Source organism: Chelon labrosus (genome assembly GCF_963514085.1).
Source record: "Chelon labrosus genome assembly, chromosome: 5".
Classification (NCBI taxonomy): domain Eukaryota; kingdom Metazoa; phylum Chordata; class Actinopteri; order Mugiliformes; family Mugilidae; genus Chelon; species Chelon labrosus.
This window is the reverse complement of record NC_140341.1, coordinates 16268973-16284590: the sequence shown is the minus strand read 5'-3', so window position 1 is coordinate 16284590 and position 15618 is coordinate 16268973. Positions and strand designations below refer to the sequence as shown.

At 41.9% G+C, this 15618-nt stretch overlaps 1 protein-coding gene across 1 annotated transcript in view; it reads left to right on the top strand.

Annotated features, from left to right (window-relative positions):
* The window catches only part of LOC311487911 (ATP-binding cassette sub-family C member 4-like), a gene marked incomplete at its 5' end in the record, with an annotated part of 38117 nt that extends 22788 nt beyond the window's left edge, over window positions 1-15329 (top strand). The window contains 11 exons of the mRNA XM_084544336.1: window positions 988-1138; window positions 1845-1964; window positions 2052-2162; window positions 2283-2383; window positions 3517-3708; window positions 5730-5885; window positions 8697-8786; window positions 9246-9418; window positions 10456-10561; window positions 11928-12062; window positions 13469-15329. Coding sequence (XP_084400462.1) covers window positions 988-1138; window positions 1845-1964; window positions 2052-2162; window positions 2283-2383; window positions 3517-3708; window positions 5730-5885; window positions 8697-8786; window positions 9246-9418; window positions 10456-10561; window positions 11928-12062; window positions 13469-13546 — 1413 coding nt within the window. The 3' untranslated portion in view covers window positions 13547-15329. The remainder of the gene's footprint in view (window positions 1-987; window positions 1139-1844; window positions 1965-2051; window positions 2163-2282; window positions 2384-3516; window positions 3709-5729; window positions 5886-8696; window positions 8787-9245; window positions 9419-10455; window positions 10562-11927; window positions 12063-13468) is intronic.
* Between the last annotated feature and the right edge of the window lie 289 nt (window positions 15330-15618).

The following is a 15618-nucleotide window of genomic DNA, read 5'->3' as shown; positions in this document are numbered from 1 at the left end:
ACAATATTTCCATCGAAAATATAGTGGAAATGCTCAAAGTGTGTTGTAATTGTAGTACAGTTCTGATATATCAGTACATGACTTGACTGAAGTGGCTTCAATTATTTTAACAGCTACACCTTTATTTTTACCTTTTATTCATTTTAATGCAGCTACTATTCTTGTATCCAATCTAAGTGTAATTTGCAAATATAAAATAAAACTTACAATATTAATACTTAAAGTATGTTAAAGTTAAAGCAGTTATTATGTCATATATTCAGCAGCTTTCTGTGTACAATTTTACTGTGGAAATACTAAATTACCTCAAACCCTTACTTACTTTAATGTAATTGAGTAGCTGATAACTACCACAACAGATAGGCCAAACTAAAAGCGTTTTATCTTCAATATTAAAAGTCACAATGATAGTTTATCAGACGCTTGTATCGTTTTCTAAACAGAGTGTGTCACTGTGTCCGCTCCTGTTAAGGCAGCTCTGTTATCCTGGTATAGATGTGTCACAGGGCCATTAACACGGGTGATGAGTCATGTGTTGTTGAGGCCTGTGTGGTTTGAGTGTGTGATGTATCAGACACCCACAGTGTGGTTCCCAGAGCTCTCTGCCAGTCACTGTGGCCATGCCTGTTGGCCGGCTGCTCTGCCAGGGCGGCTTACAGGCCAGAAGTGTTGAAGGGAAAGCCCAAGAGAGCGAGGGATACGAGCTGCAGTGGCCAAGTGGTAAATTCTCACCTGCTACTAAGTGAGAATTAGCGCTGCGATCGCTTTCCTTTCACACTGTGAGTCACATAAGCTCAGTCCCACAACCTGCTGTTACCTTACTGTACACCTGCGATGGCCTCTCACAAATGTAGCTGAAAGATTTTCTCTTGTTCAACTTCAAGAAATGAAATGGACCTGGCCGGTGGTAGCCCACACAGGAATAGCAGAGCTTTTGAGTCTTTTACTGTTAATTTGTGCTCACACCTCTCCTTCCTTCTCTCCCAGGTGTTTCTCCAAGTGGTTGGAGTGATTGCGGTAGCTGCCCTCGTCATCCCATGGATTCTGATTCCCGTTGTTCCTCTTCTTGTTGTCTTCCTGTTTCTGCGATGCTACTTCCTGCGAACCTCCAGGGACATCAAGCGCCTGGAGTCTACCAGTATTTATTTATTTTTCCTTTTGGGTGGGGGTAGGCATGTCCATTCGTGGCAGGAGACAAAAGCAGACCACAGGAATGCTAATAAACCATTGAAGAACGCCACGGTCATTAGCATAAAGGCTAAAGGTGGCGGTGGCCTATGGCTCGGCCACACGCAGTTTCCTCAAGAGATGGGAGTTCGTGACATCACATACAATAAGAAAAATGCCAAGTGGGCATGACTAGGCCGTAGCAGGCTTCAGTTCATCTATTTTATTCTGAGCTTAGAGCCCGAAATGTGCATTGACCAACAGGTTTCATCATAACAAAGGTTCTGTTAAATGGCTCAAAGGAAACATTTTAGGTTTTGTCAGCGACTTTGAGTCTATTTAATGGAAACAAAAGACCACTGAATTGCAGCCTTTCACTAAATCAGAACAGTTAGGAATCAAGTTTCTTTATGACCAATTTCTGTTTTCTAATATACAATATATTAAATACAACTCCTCAAAACTCATCGGATCATTACTGAAATTGAATGCACTACAACATGGAACCAAATATGTTTTTAAGCCACATCCATAATTAAAATGTATGGTCAAAAATTTCCGAAGAGTAAATTAGGACATTAGATTAAAAAGCTTATTGAATTAACTTCTCACTAAAGGTGCTTTTCAGTTGCTTTTTCCCCCACTTCCTAACAATGGTTTGTTTATGTTTCTTGTAGCTCGAAGTCCTGTCTTCTCCCACCTTTCGTCCTCTCTCCAAGGCTTGAGCACCATCCGGGCTTTCAGGGTTCAGCAGAGGTTTCAACAGATGTTTGATGAGTGTCAAGATCTTCACTCGGGTGAGAATAAAAATATTTCCGTACAAATGTAAGACTTGTATTATTATTATTAGAAGATCTAATCTGTGTGTTTATATTTGTTAACAGAGGCCTGGTTCTTGTTCCTGACTACCTCCCGCTGGTTCGCCGTGCGCCTCGATGGAATCTGTTCAGTTTTTGTCACCGTTACTACTTTTGGCTGCCTTTACTTCAGGGATGGTACCGTATGAGATTTGTTTAAAACGCAACACTTGCAGAACATTATTGACCTTTGAGACGTTCTTAAAGAAATCATGAACGTCTGACTTCATGTTTTACTGTCTCTCTGTCTGATTACAGGACTGGAACCAGGTGCAGTGGGTCTGGCTCTGTCATATGCTATCACACTCACAGGCATGTTCCAGTGGGGCGTCCGACAGAGTGCTGAGATCGAGAACATGGTGAGAACATTTACATTTGAACACTTTACTGTAGTTTGACATCAGTTATGTGGTGGGTGGAAAAAAAACAAAAAATACATGTAACTCCAAATTGATGGTGTAGGGCTGCTCCAAACAATTAATTTTTTCAGTCTATTGATGATTTGATTTTCTAGCCAATTAATCATTTGGCATCAACTTATCACCAAATTAAAAAGATGACTTCTACCATTAATCTTTCAACCTTTTACTTAAATGGTTTCTCATAATAACTAATTATTGTATGCTGGCGACATACCAGCATAAATATTTGCATACAACCACTTAGAACATAACATTAAAGGAAATATACTTAGTTTTATGGGTGTATAAATCTGCAATGCCATACTAGCCTTTAGCGTTTGCTCTAGCCTAGAGATTCTTTGTTGACCTCTGGTCTGAAAAACAACTAACGAGGACACATCAACGACTCCCAGACGCTGGCGACATACCGGGAAGCAGACAAAACTCACTGTATGTCACTTGACACTCGGAGAGCATGCAGGTCTTCTCTGTTGAGAGGTTTGCACATAGCGTTTGTATGCAGTTTAATTTTTATGAAGCGTGCAACTTATGTATTTCTATTTAAAGAATTCCCACACATTTTCTACAAATGAGTTTGGGCTTTTTTCAGCATGCTTGGCATCAGGAGATGCTGCAATTGGGCATGAACATAAACACTACGACGTATCCAAGTATTCCATGCAAATCTACATAATTATCACAATTGGTTACGTTGACGTGTCTTTGCAGCCCTACATCGGTGTTATTGATGGCTAACTAAATGGGCAATCAATCATTTGTAACAGAATAACTGCATTACTTGGGCCATATACAAGAATACAAGTCAGAACATTTATTCAGCTTTTTTATATTGCTATTCAAATCGGTCTGTGGTGAATTATTCAACCTGATAATATGATTCTGTTGGAGAGATAGATCATTGTTTATTTAGCAATAATAACTTAATTAGGTAAAGTAAACTAAAGCTGGGGGTTTGAACTTTTCATTTATTTTAAAAATGTTAAAAGCACAAAACATTCCATGAAAATTCCTTGAAAAAATAAAAAATAAAAAATGTGTCTATTCATTTCTTTTCCTTTTTTTTTTGATAGATGACATCGGTGGAAAGAGTAGTTGAATATGCAGATCTGGAGAGTGAAGCTCCTTGGGACATGGACAAAGAGCTTCCGAGTGACTGGCCCAGTACAGGCTCCATCACCTTTGACAGAGTCAACTTCTCTTACAGTGCCAGTGGGCCTTTGGTCCTGAAGGACCTGACTGTTGTCTTCACACCCAGAGAAAAGGTTCTTGTCTTTATTGCCACTTGCGCATGCTTACTGGTGTGCACAGCCCCATGACCTGGGTTGATATGCAGCTAGTGTAGAAGGTGTGGTGTGATTCTTTTTTATGTGGCATTATATTCAAATCAATTATTAAAGGGACACCGTATTGTGCTGCTGAATCTTCAGCACTATACCATTTGTGATTCATGGAATACATATCATGTAATTAAGACTGTTCAAGTGGATCCATTTGTCTCCAATTTGCATTTTGAGCTACCTGACGGTGACAACTGTTTATTCACTATAAGAGAGAGGAGAGGCAAAGGGAGAGGGGCAAAGGAAGAGAGAGGGGAAGGCAGGGAGATGGTTGAGGATGATTGAAATTGTGTTTAATGCAGGGGGTGTATTTTGCATGGCTATGGTTGGCCAGGGCGGCTGATTTCACAATGGATGGGTTGATAAGTGTAGGGGCCCTGACTCTGACAGCCCATGGGAGGGATCTCTGCTGCATGCCATGGGGGTAAAAGGCTTTGTGCATCCTGAAAGATTCCCTTGACACTCTTTCACCTGCATCTACCACCTACTGTAAGACCCTTTCACTCTGTGCCACATTATATTCATATACTGTACATAATCGTAAAGAAACACACCACAAATAACATCGAGAAATGGATCAGAAAGGGTAGGGTTTACATTTTAGAACCAAAATCAACACACAGTCATTAGTCCTGTATTTTATTAATTTCACAATATGCTTTGCTAATTGGAGTTTGGCGTGTCCTTTGAAAAGTGGCATTGTGGGTATGTGTCTAACATTATTATTTACACAAGCTCACAGAGTATAATTAGGCTTTTGTAATATCTGTCCGTCTAACCATTGTTCTTTCTGTATCCACACACACTAAGATGCCAGAGTTAGCCAGTTAGGAAAAACGTCTGACATAGACCAGTGTTGTAACTCTGCAGTGAACCCCTGTGTAAACAAAGGGGGCCCCGTCAGCTCAAATTAGGGCATCGTCAGCACAGTTCAGTGGAGCATGTGTTCTGCATAGTGCATTATTTTATGGCCTTTGCTCATTTTTGTGAAAAGCATACACACCATTAGCAGATAGATTTGGGTTCCCAAAAGTGACACAGTGACAGGTAGTGGCTACACCTGCAGGTGATGACGTTCCTGTTCAGACCTGGTATTAACATGTGTCCCGAGTTATGCAGTTGCAAGTGTCCAGCTTAAAGTACAGGTGTGAAGACGCCCAAGATGCATTGAGGAACCATTTGAGATGGGATCACATAGACCGCATTTGGAGGTGGTGCACATTTGGCGCAAACACACAATGCATCCTGGCCACATTGGCCACTATTTTGAATGGTGAATGTGAACTCATACTTAGATACTTGTGATTGGATCATTCACAACAAATTAGTATCAGGTTTGATTTCAGCACATAATAAAAACTGAGTAAAGACCAGCTTTGGCACTCGCCTGTTATAGTTACATGGCATGCATATATTGACCTAATGGGGTGACTTACAGAACATCCTAATTTTAAATCCACTTATATAAAAATAAAGATATGTGGTTAAACCTGCAAAGATTATAGAGCCTTGGTTTATGGCTTCACCTTTTACTTGACTTATAATTAGTAACTACACTTTTTTGACCTACTGGCATTGGCACGTGTGAAACTGTAGGCAAGCTGAGATAAGCTGTGTTATGAACTATGCCATACTTAAAAATGGCTACAGTGAGACACAACCATGCCAAACAGAAATGATACAGGTTAAATATTGAGAAGTTAAGCTTAAGTAAATGAGCATATTGATATACAAATAAGCAAGACACAACAATATTCATAGTTCTGAAATGTGATCAATGTTTAGCGCAGGCTTATTTTCTCCGTTATCTGCAGAAGTGCTGTAGCATAGAAAGCGGCTGGGTTGTAATGCTGCGATACAACACAATGAGCACTGCTGTGATTAATAATCTGAAGGTGCACAACAATGATATGTGCAGACATAACAGTAGTTTTCCTCCTCTGTAGGTTGGCATCGTTGGACGCACCGGTGCTGGTAAAAGCTCCCTGATCTCTGCCTTGTTCCGGCTGGCAGAACCTGAGGGAAGAATATTGATTGACGGATTTCTGACCTCTGAGATTGGTCTGCACACGCTGCGCCAGAAAATGTCGATCATCCCACAGGTGCCTTTTTTTAAATTGCTGTTTTATCTTTTGTAAACTACATACAGTAACCAGTGGCTACATTTGAATGGTATTTCCTTAAAATAGGATATTATATATGAAATTACATTCAGCTTTATTTCTCTTTCCTTTTCTAAACCTGCTTAACCTTTGCTTTGAAAGCGTCTGTAAAGGTTCTGTGAGTCCTCATGATTGAGAAATGTCAGATGAACGAAGGTAACAGAAACCTTCATGCTTTGGTCCTTTTTTTATATATATATATGTACGCCTGGCTTTTAAAAAGCTAAAACAAGTGAGGAGAATTAACAGTCGTCACTTAGGGGATTTCTGAAAGTGAGACAAACGGATGCCTTGAGACAGTTTAACTTTATTTCCGCTTGTTGAAACTGATACGGCATTAAGAAAATGCCAGCCTGCGGGTGAGTGTCAGCAGAGTGGAGGGAGGGGAGAAGACTCCCACGGCCTGTACTGTGAAGAGAGCAGTTCCCCATCCCTGACAGAGGATTAGTCCTCTACCCCCCAAACATGGGAAAGCAGCTTAGAAGAAGTCTCCCCCATCCTCACAGTCAGAGTCCCCTTGTACACCGTCACTTAGCCCAAGTCTCAAACATTTCCAGGCTGCAGCCAAGATGCCCAAAAACAGTTACATTAATGCTTTTCTGTGGATTTGATAGGTTCCTGGCATTGCTACCACTTGAGATAAAGTTCTGTTTCCTAGTCTAAACTACTTTGAGATAGATATGATGCATGTTTGATGTGATTTTGTTTACTCCTCCTGTCTCTCCTAGAGGGAGAGACTTGTACGAAGTGGCAGGTTAGGAGTCAGAACTTTTAACTGCACGCCCATCTGAATCACATACTGGATGGCAGTTTCATTATGTAGGCAGCGATCTGAAGAGGAGAGTTTCTCTGTACTCTGCTCTTAGTTTTACAAACTTATATATGGAAAGAGGTCTCTTGGATTTACACAAATCCACATGAAAGCTTTTTTTTTATCTGCTAGAGATGAGGTGATATTCAGGCAACCTTTCACGCGAGGAAAAAAAGTCTTGATATAAATTTCTAGGTTGCCTTATTTTTCACGTGGCGTTGTGAGTGCGATATGTGTACTGTACATTGCCAGTGAGGAGTTTCATTATTTGCCACCTACAGATCTGATTACGATAAGCTTGTATTAGCATACGGCATTAAAAAAAGGATCCGTTTCAGTTTCTATTGAATCCTCAGGAATGACCGGGTAAAAAAAATATATGATTTCTGTGGCAAACAGAGGGCTTAGAATTGGTGGAGCACATAATCGGTCCATGGAAAGCTGTGCTTCAAAGCAGTTTTTTTTTCTGAACTTACATTGAATCCTCAATTAAATTGTGTCACAAAACTAGTTTGAATTGGGACTTCAGCTGGCTTAATGACAAGGTGGTATTTTTGTGACGGAGGGAAAAGCTAATTGGAAGTAAAAAGGTGGAACATTTTGCAAGGCGTGTGCGCAAGGGATGAAGTCCTGGATGGAAAAATGAGCAGTTGGTTCTGAGTCTTCTAGGACATGATGGTTTGTCGACACGTGATTTTTATATTGGAAGTGCTTTACACTCTTAAGTCTGTGTACTCCCACGTGTAAGTGCATGCTGTGTTGTTTCAGTATTGTCCTGATTATAACCTGTTGTACATGAAGGTGTGGACAATGACTCACATTTAGACTAGTACTTTTGTAACATTAATGCAGGACACTCAGCCCTTTAGGCCCATTGTGTACTTTACTTTTGCTCCCGGTCTAATCTCCCAGTTGCCAGGTGAACATGGCATATCTTGATCTGAGGTCAGATCCATATCTTGAGTAAGCTGGAGTTATCACGTTGCCTTCACCGTGATGTGGATACAGTGGAAGCATCAGATTTGGTTACGGATAGTTGGCTGCTCTGCTTCATCTCTATTACTGTGACAGTCACATCTCATTAAAGTGTTTTTCAAATGGTCATTAGAGCCACTTAAGTGTCATAAATTCAGTGTTATGTTTCATAGGAAATCCCAGCTGTGTTTGTTCACTGATAAAATATTGCGGGTAGGATGCCATACAAACATCTTATCTAGCGCAGCTGTGTACCACGAGAGGTAAGAGGGTCATTTAATGCCAACTAGGGAGAGTCCTCTAGTAATTGTTCAGTCAATCACTAAAGTGACAGAGCAGGATTTATGAATACGTATCTAAACTGGCATCAAGGTTGCTCCTGTTTATCAAGTTTACCACAAACCAAGTAGCGTGTTGGGACAGACCCTGTGAACTTGTGGGCTTTTTTCTTTACTCTGTAATAAAGAGCTTTATTTGCTCTCTTAAATACGGCTGTGTGACTGTACCTTGATACAGGTGCGTGGCTTACCATAAATGCATACCGTTGACATCCTTGCTGTCTCAGATCTGAAGCTGTCCTTTCATAAGTGTTTGCAAGAGATGTTTGCTCATTTTGGCTGACATTTGATATTATTGTTCTACTACAGGTACATTTTTTTTCCAGTCTCCTGTTGACCTGGTGGCACTTCTGTGTCATATATTTGGACAACCTTGCACAGCTATTCTCCGCCAGCACCAGTGCACAAGCTCTGGTTTTCCAAGTAAAAAGATCAACTTATTGAAGCATAGTTGGCTACAGCATTGAATAGAGCTCCTGAGTGGAGCAAGCCCTTTGTGAACATCTTCCCCTCACACATTGCCTGGCGGTCCTCTATAAAGCCTGTCTTAACCCTTTCATACATCTTCCCCCTTGTCATTATCTTAACTGGCCACGGCCTTCTCTTTCTATATCCATCTATCCACAGGACCCAGTTCTCTTCTCGGGCACCATGAGGAAGAATCTGGACCCTTTCAGGCAGCACACAGATGAGGACCTGTGGAATGCACTCCAAGAGGTACTCCAGCGTGGCTCTGAATGATTCCCCCTCGCCGGCCCAGGGGGGGATCCCTCTGTCCCCCTGTACAATGCAGCCATTCAGCCTCCCTGCTCGCCACAAGTCATGGGGGGAAATCCCATTAGGGCCATGGGGCCCAGCTCAATGTGCGGCTTGTAACTGGGAAGCATTGAAAGTGCTGGGGGAGATGTGTTTGGGCAGTCAGGCCAACCAGGATGAAGGCTCCCCCCACAGCGAAGGGCTTCAGCTCCTGGTCCTGCCTCTGAATGGGTTTGGTGGCCTGGATTAAAGCTAGAGGCTGGCCACAAGAGAGCACTGGCCAAGGTCATCAGTGGACCTGGCCCTGCATTGTGCCAGCCAGTTAATGGGTGTGTTTGGATGGCTCTTTAAAGACATCCCCACAGGACGCCTTTATGAAGGAGTAATGAAGGGTTGGGGCTGTGCTCTCCCTCTCCGCAGGTGCAGATGAAGGCTGTGGTGGAAGAGCTGCCCAGTAAGCTGGAGACGGTGCTGACCGAGTCGGGCTCTAACTTCAGTATGGGCCAGAGGCAGCTGGTGTGTCTCGCCAGGGCCATCCTCCGGAAGAACCGCATCCTCATTATTGATGAAGCCACAGCCAATGTGGACCCAAGGTCAGGGGACACTTCACACCCTTCAAATTATTTTACATCAATGCGGGAACAGTCTATTCCACATGCAGCTTGTTTACTGTAAACTAGTGCTTCTCAGCGTGGGTAATTTGAGCTGAATTAGAGAAAGGGCTGAGAGTAAGAGTAAGTCAGAAACTATTCTCAAAATAGCACTTGCATTTAAGCGTGCAAATATTTCAGTAACACAAGAAAAGTGAAATAAATCCTTGGAAACACTTTGGAACAAAATGCAGAAATGTATCAAATGTACCACAAATTACATTTGTGATTAAAGACATAAGCTTCCAACATCATGTATTTGGATTATCAGAGCAGTCCAATGTCAGTCTTCTGATCAGATCATCTACTTTTCAGGGACAGATTGATTCAGTTCAATTCAATTTTATTTATATAGCGTCAATAACAATACAAATCGTCTCAAGATGCTTTACAAAAACCCGGCCTGAAACCCCCTGAGCAAGCCTGAAGGCGACGGTGGCAAGGGAAAAACTCCCTTTTAACAGGAAGAAACCTTAAGCAGAACCCAGCTCATATGGAGGGACCCATCTGCCTAAGGCCAGCCGGGTACAGACAGAAGAAAGAGAGAAGAGAACAGCAAGATAAACATACATCTGTCATAGAGACACATATCTGACTAAAGTGTACATGTGGAATCTTATGATACAAACTGATGGTGTTACATGACAGTTTGGAAATGTAAGAGGAATCATAGGCAGGTTGGAGAATTGTTCATTCAGGTAGGAGGTTGATCAGTGGTTAATGCTATTGGCATGAGAAAATGTGTAATTAAATCAAAATATAGTTACAGTACTGAGAGAAAAATATGCCTCAACATAAAATAAGCCTATCTTTGTAAAGTTATATAAACCTAGGCCCTGATATCCCTTATTTTGTACGTCCTCCACTGCGCATATTTCGCTCCTGATGAACCATTGTTCTGTGTTGCGTAAAATCCCTGCCCAAGGCTCTGTAGGAAGAGAGATTTTTGTTCTCAGGTGTTGTGTTCCCTTCCTCTTTAGAACTGACAGCCTCATCCAGCAGACTATTCGGGACAAGTTTCAAGCGTGCACAGTCCTCACCATTGCTCACAGGCTCAACACTATCATTGACTCTGACAGAATACTGGTAAGTAAGGATGCAGTACATTTCCATTGTCCTACATTTAAAATGAGACTCTTCTCATTGGAAAACAATAACAGATGACAGCAGTTACAAAAAAAATAATTCCAGTGCTTTTGGCTCTGACATGGTATAAACATTTAAGACATATTAGACTTTTTCCCCCATCTCAAACGTTGACAAACCTGTCTACTATCATCAACTGCAATAAATGGAGCCCTCATTGTGTTCAGACATTGTAGTGCAATGTGAAAAACATGCACCTCATTCACTCACACTACTGTCATTCCCATTGTCTGTCAAACACTTGTGACATTCAGCGCTCGCAAACACGTATTTTCTTTAGTCTGATGGTACTACTTCACAGTCTCCAGATTTAATTCGCTTGCGTTATTTCGCAGCAGCTGGCCTGATTCCTCACTCACAGCATTCCCTTTCATTGAACCCTCACTCGTGCCACTTGATCTTTGGCCCTTCCCTGCTACTGCCTGCAGAGGTGCCAATTAGTGCCATTTGTGGCAGCATTTGTTAAGCGTCTATGGAGGACAGGGCGCGACCTGGTGGCTGCCCGGTCACTGAGAGGGCTGCTGAGAAAAGCCAAATATCGCACAGTGGGGACTGTTTCACACCTCCACTTGTGTTAAATGCCCCCAGACTGCCACACACGTCAGGAATGCTAAATCGGGACCCCCGTGTATTGCCTTGTCCACATCTTGAGCTGTGCCATATTTTCCAAAATACAAACTCCATCTCCTGGCTACCTGCTCTTAAACTTTTGATAATGACATCAGCTGCAGAGGTCTCCCTTTCATACTAAACACTGCCTGGAACTGGACTTTACTGAAGACTAACTGCTCATTACTGCTGTAAGGGGATCGAGTTTGTTAAAATTTGTCTGTGATATAATTGTAGTCTTTTCCAAACTGCTTGAACTGGCACTATTCTTTGTGTGGTTTACATGGCATGTGATGGGATAGAAATGATGGTAATTTTCCAGAGTGTCTTAAAGGTGTGATTGTTGGATTTGACTGAGGACCACCCCTGGCCACTGCGATGCCAGGATAAATACATGGTTAAATCACTGATCTCCTGTTTGTCAGAGTCAGCGTACTTGACTTTTACGCTGCTAACAGGTTACTCTTATTGTTCATGGCCGCTTCAGAGCAAAACCAGGCACTGTGTTTGCTGTTGCATGAGTCACATAAAATGGATGGTTCCTATGTGCACCGAACTACTGTTTCCCCATTCAACTTGCACTGTCTGCATGCATCACTCAGCAGCGAAACAGCTGAAATGTCAGTTTTCCCCAAAGTAAAGTATACAGGCAATGGCAAACATATACACACACCCACTATTGTATGTGTGATTGCAGGTTCTGGATGCTGGCAGGATCCAGGAGTATGATGAGCCATATGTGCTGCTCCAGAACCAGGATGGGCTCTTCTACCAGATGGTCCAACAGACAGGCAGAGCCGAGGCTGTCTCACTGCTGCATACAGCCAAACAGGTAACCACATCCACCTTTGTCCCAGGACAGAGCTATCACTAAATAAGAGTTCAGCCGTGGCACACTAATCCCAGAGTCTCCCTTTAACGCCAGACTTCATTGCGCACCTCCAAAATAATACAGAAGACGTGCATAACCCTGACAATGCAAAGACACTTGATTACCATTTTAATTTAAAGTGTCTACTTGGAGCATCGCGACACCATAACATTAATTTCAGGAGAAAAAATTGTCCCTTTGTAGATTTACATCCTCTGATATTATCGGAGAAACTCTCCGTATAATCTTTTTTTCCTCATAATGTAATTTCGAGATCATTTTAGCGATGATTCTAGAAAAGCAGCTTTCTTTGCGCTATATCTATTTTTGAAATATTGGGTTTAACTTCATCGCGATTTGGGATAAACTTTCTATGGGGATTACAGTAATAGAGAATGTCCATATTTTTTTCCCTGTGAAATTCATTTGTGATGTATTTCCCCTTCAGACACCGAGCAGATAAGGGCCGGCTATTCATTGTTCAATTCCATTTTATGTGCATCTGTCTGGGACTACAGATACCATATTGCAACTTCAAACAGGTCTTTGTGAAATAAGAAAAAGTAGGCATCATTTCATTTTCTCTCTGTCCCTCGCACAAATTTATCAGCGGAACTGTATCTTTTCAGCCAGAGGAGTGAAATGAGTAAAATACTGATTTCAAAGACTCAGCACACTGTGGTATTATTTGGTATCGTCTTACCCTGCACAGTGGCGGATTGGGAGTGACATTGTTCAAGCCCTTACGTTTCCCTTTCTTTATTGTAGGGTGCTCTCCTTAGATCAGATTACTGCAGCATCCATAACTGTCTAGCACCACTTATTAAATACTGAGATGGTCCACATGTTGTGTGTCAAGTTTCTATAGTTGTCAGTCAAAGTTTAAATTCAATAATCTGATATCAACCTCTAGCTCCTTTGTCCGTGTTTAAAGGGAATCCCGGCGTAGACAGTATATCTCAAGCCGTGGCCAAGCTTTCACCTCTTTTGGCTCTTTTTCACAAACTTTCTTTATTTAAATTGTTCGTCTGTCAGAGCCTCTTTGTATAAAGAAATCATTTTACAGACTCTTTGCGCAAGCACTGCAATCCTGTTTTTCAAATGGTGGCTCACTGTGCAGCTTAGAAGCCACTGTTAGAGAAAATTAACTCCACAAATAATTCCCGTGATTATCTCCGACATTTTCTGCCTTGGATTTCACAGTTGTTTATTAGGCTAAATAAGCCACTTTTGCATGCTTCGGCGGATGCTAAATCCCCTCGCTGTGCTCTGACTGGATCTGTCATAAATCACACCTTAACAGATCGTAGCTTAGATTGGACAGTGTGCTTGTATTCTGTGACACCGCTTCCCTGATCCGCTTTCAGGTTTACATGAGCAAAAAGCGGGTGACTGACGTGTGCCGTGCCAAGGACATCCACGTCATCTTTGAGACGTCTCTTTGACAGGTCGGAGAGTTGCTGTGGTCCTTGTGTTAGTCGTCAATGACCAAATCTTCTCCTAGAAGGCCTAGTGTAGTGTGTGTGCTGCATTTGATTGGCAGAGACCTTTGGTCTGGAACAGAAAAGATGCAAGTATCTGAGGCAGGCTGTGCCTTTCATTGACGGCATGCACCGATCAGGCACAACATTAAAAACCACTGACAGGAGAAGTAAATAACATTGACCATCTTGTGACTATACAATGTTCTGCTGGGAAACCTTTAGACCTGGCATTTGTGTGAATGTTACTTAGACATGTAGCACCCACCTAGACCAGACCAGGCACCCCCACCCCATAGCAATGACACTCCTTGATGGCAGCAGCCATCCCCAGCAGGATGCAGCCTGAAACAGACACACACACAAAAACGGTTTAGGAACAACTAAAAAAAAAAAACAGTCAAAACAGCACAAGGTGTTGACCCGGCCTCCAAGTTCACTGGATCCCAAACTGATCAAGTATCTGTGGGATGCACTGGAACAAGCCTGAATCACAGAGGCCCCTCCCCTCAACCCTTAGAACCCAAAGTCCCCCACTAACAACATTCTGCTCCCAGACACCACAGGACACCCTCTGAAGGACCATGTCCATTCTCTGATGAGTCACAACTGTTTTGGAGGCACAAGAGAGACCTACACAATATTAGGAAGGTGGTCATAATGTTATGCCTGATCGGTGTATTACTGCATGGCTGTTTATTGATTACACACTACGATGTTAATGTATGCGTGTTTGGGCCTCCTGGGTGTCTTCAATTTTGCACTGGTGCTCAGAAGAGTGCAGGTATTGGATGTAATTATTCTGGTGCAATAAATTATTTGCGGCTTAAATCCTTCTTTTTAGGTGAACATTGTTTTGTAGGACTAAGGACTTTTCATTATTTGGAAAGTGCATGACAAGACAAGGAGAGACACCACTGTTTTCAGTAATTATTGTGCCTTGATCAGACTATTGATTCTTAGTAATTGCACTGTTTTAATTGCATGGTCTTCCTCCACGTTGAGTTTAGTGGTTTTATGTCTACCTCAGCTCTTGTCAGCAAAGAACACCAAAGTTTAAATGTGACAATGCGACACCAAGGAACGTGGGACAGACCTTTAATGCCTCTGAAGTGTAATATTACCTTCCTGTCTTTACACTTCTGCTAAACGTGCCGTTGTTGCTTTGAAAATGTAGCACTTTACTGTGGTGATAATACTGGAAGAATTTAATATGACTATTTATAGCTCAGTGTTTATTCTCACTCCGAGTTCTATTTATTTGTATGGTTCATAACACAACGTGAGTTTTATTGAAAGTTTGCACATTGTAGTAGTTTAGTCATGAATAATTCACAAAAGACTAAATTCCATATAATAAAGAGTATTGCTTGAATTTTTCAGTACTGTCTTCATTTTGCTTTAATGTTACACCAACTTACTTATGTGTCCTCTCTCTGTTGCTCATCCTGTGTTCAGTTATTAGGTTCAGGTTTGTGGTTTCAGCTGGTCTTGAACATGATGCTACAAATTGGTAAGTGGTTCAAGAAAACAGCTTATTGTGGGGAGTCGAGGTGATTTTAAAATTCAGTTTCGGTGGTAAACTGGTGCGACTATCCTCTGTTATTCTAACGCGTCAGTATATGTGACAATTAAATCCTAAAACGTAATTTTGTCATCACCAGCTCAATAAGAGAATAGCTGTTTAATTTGGCTCCATGCAGATGAGGGCAGAGCCGGTGATTACACATTCAGAGATTCTTGTCAGTAAACACTTAGCCTGGTCTAAAAGGCAGTATTTAACCGGGCCCCAATTTGGGTCGTGAACTGCGGGACATCAGTTCCTTTAAAAGCTGAGTGATTTACACAATTCATTAAAGCCAATGAATCTTCAGCCAGCGTCATATTAAATGGTTACTTACTCTCAAATAGCCCCTTGGGAGTTGAATTGTTGGCTGCCGAATAGATTAAAGTTTACATTGAAAAGAAAAATTGAATTCAGAGGTAATCAATAGCATAATGGGCCAGTGAGAGGAGCCTGCTGCCTGAAATGAAAT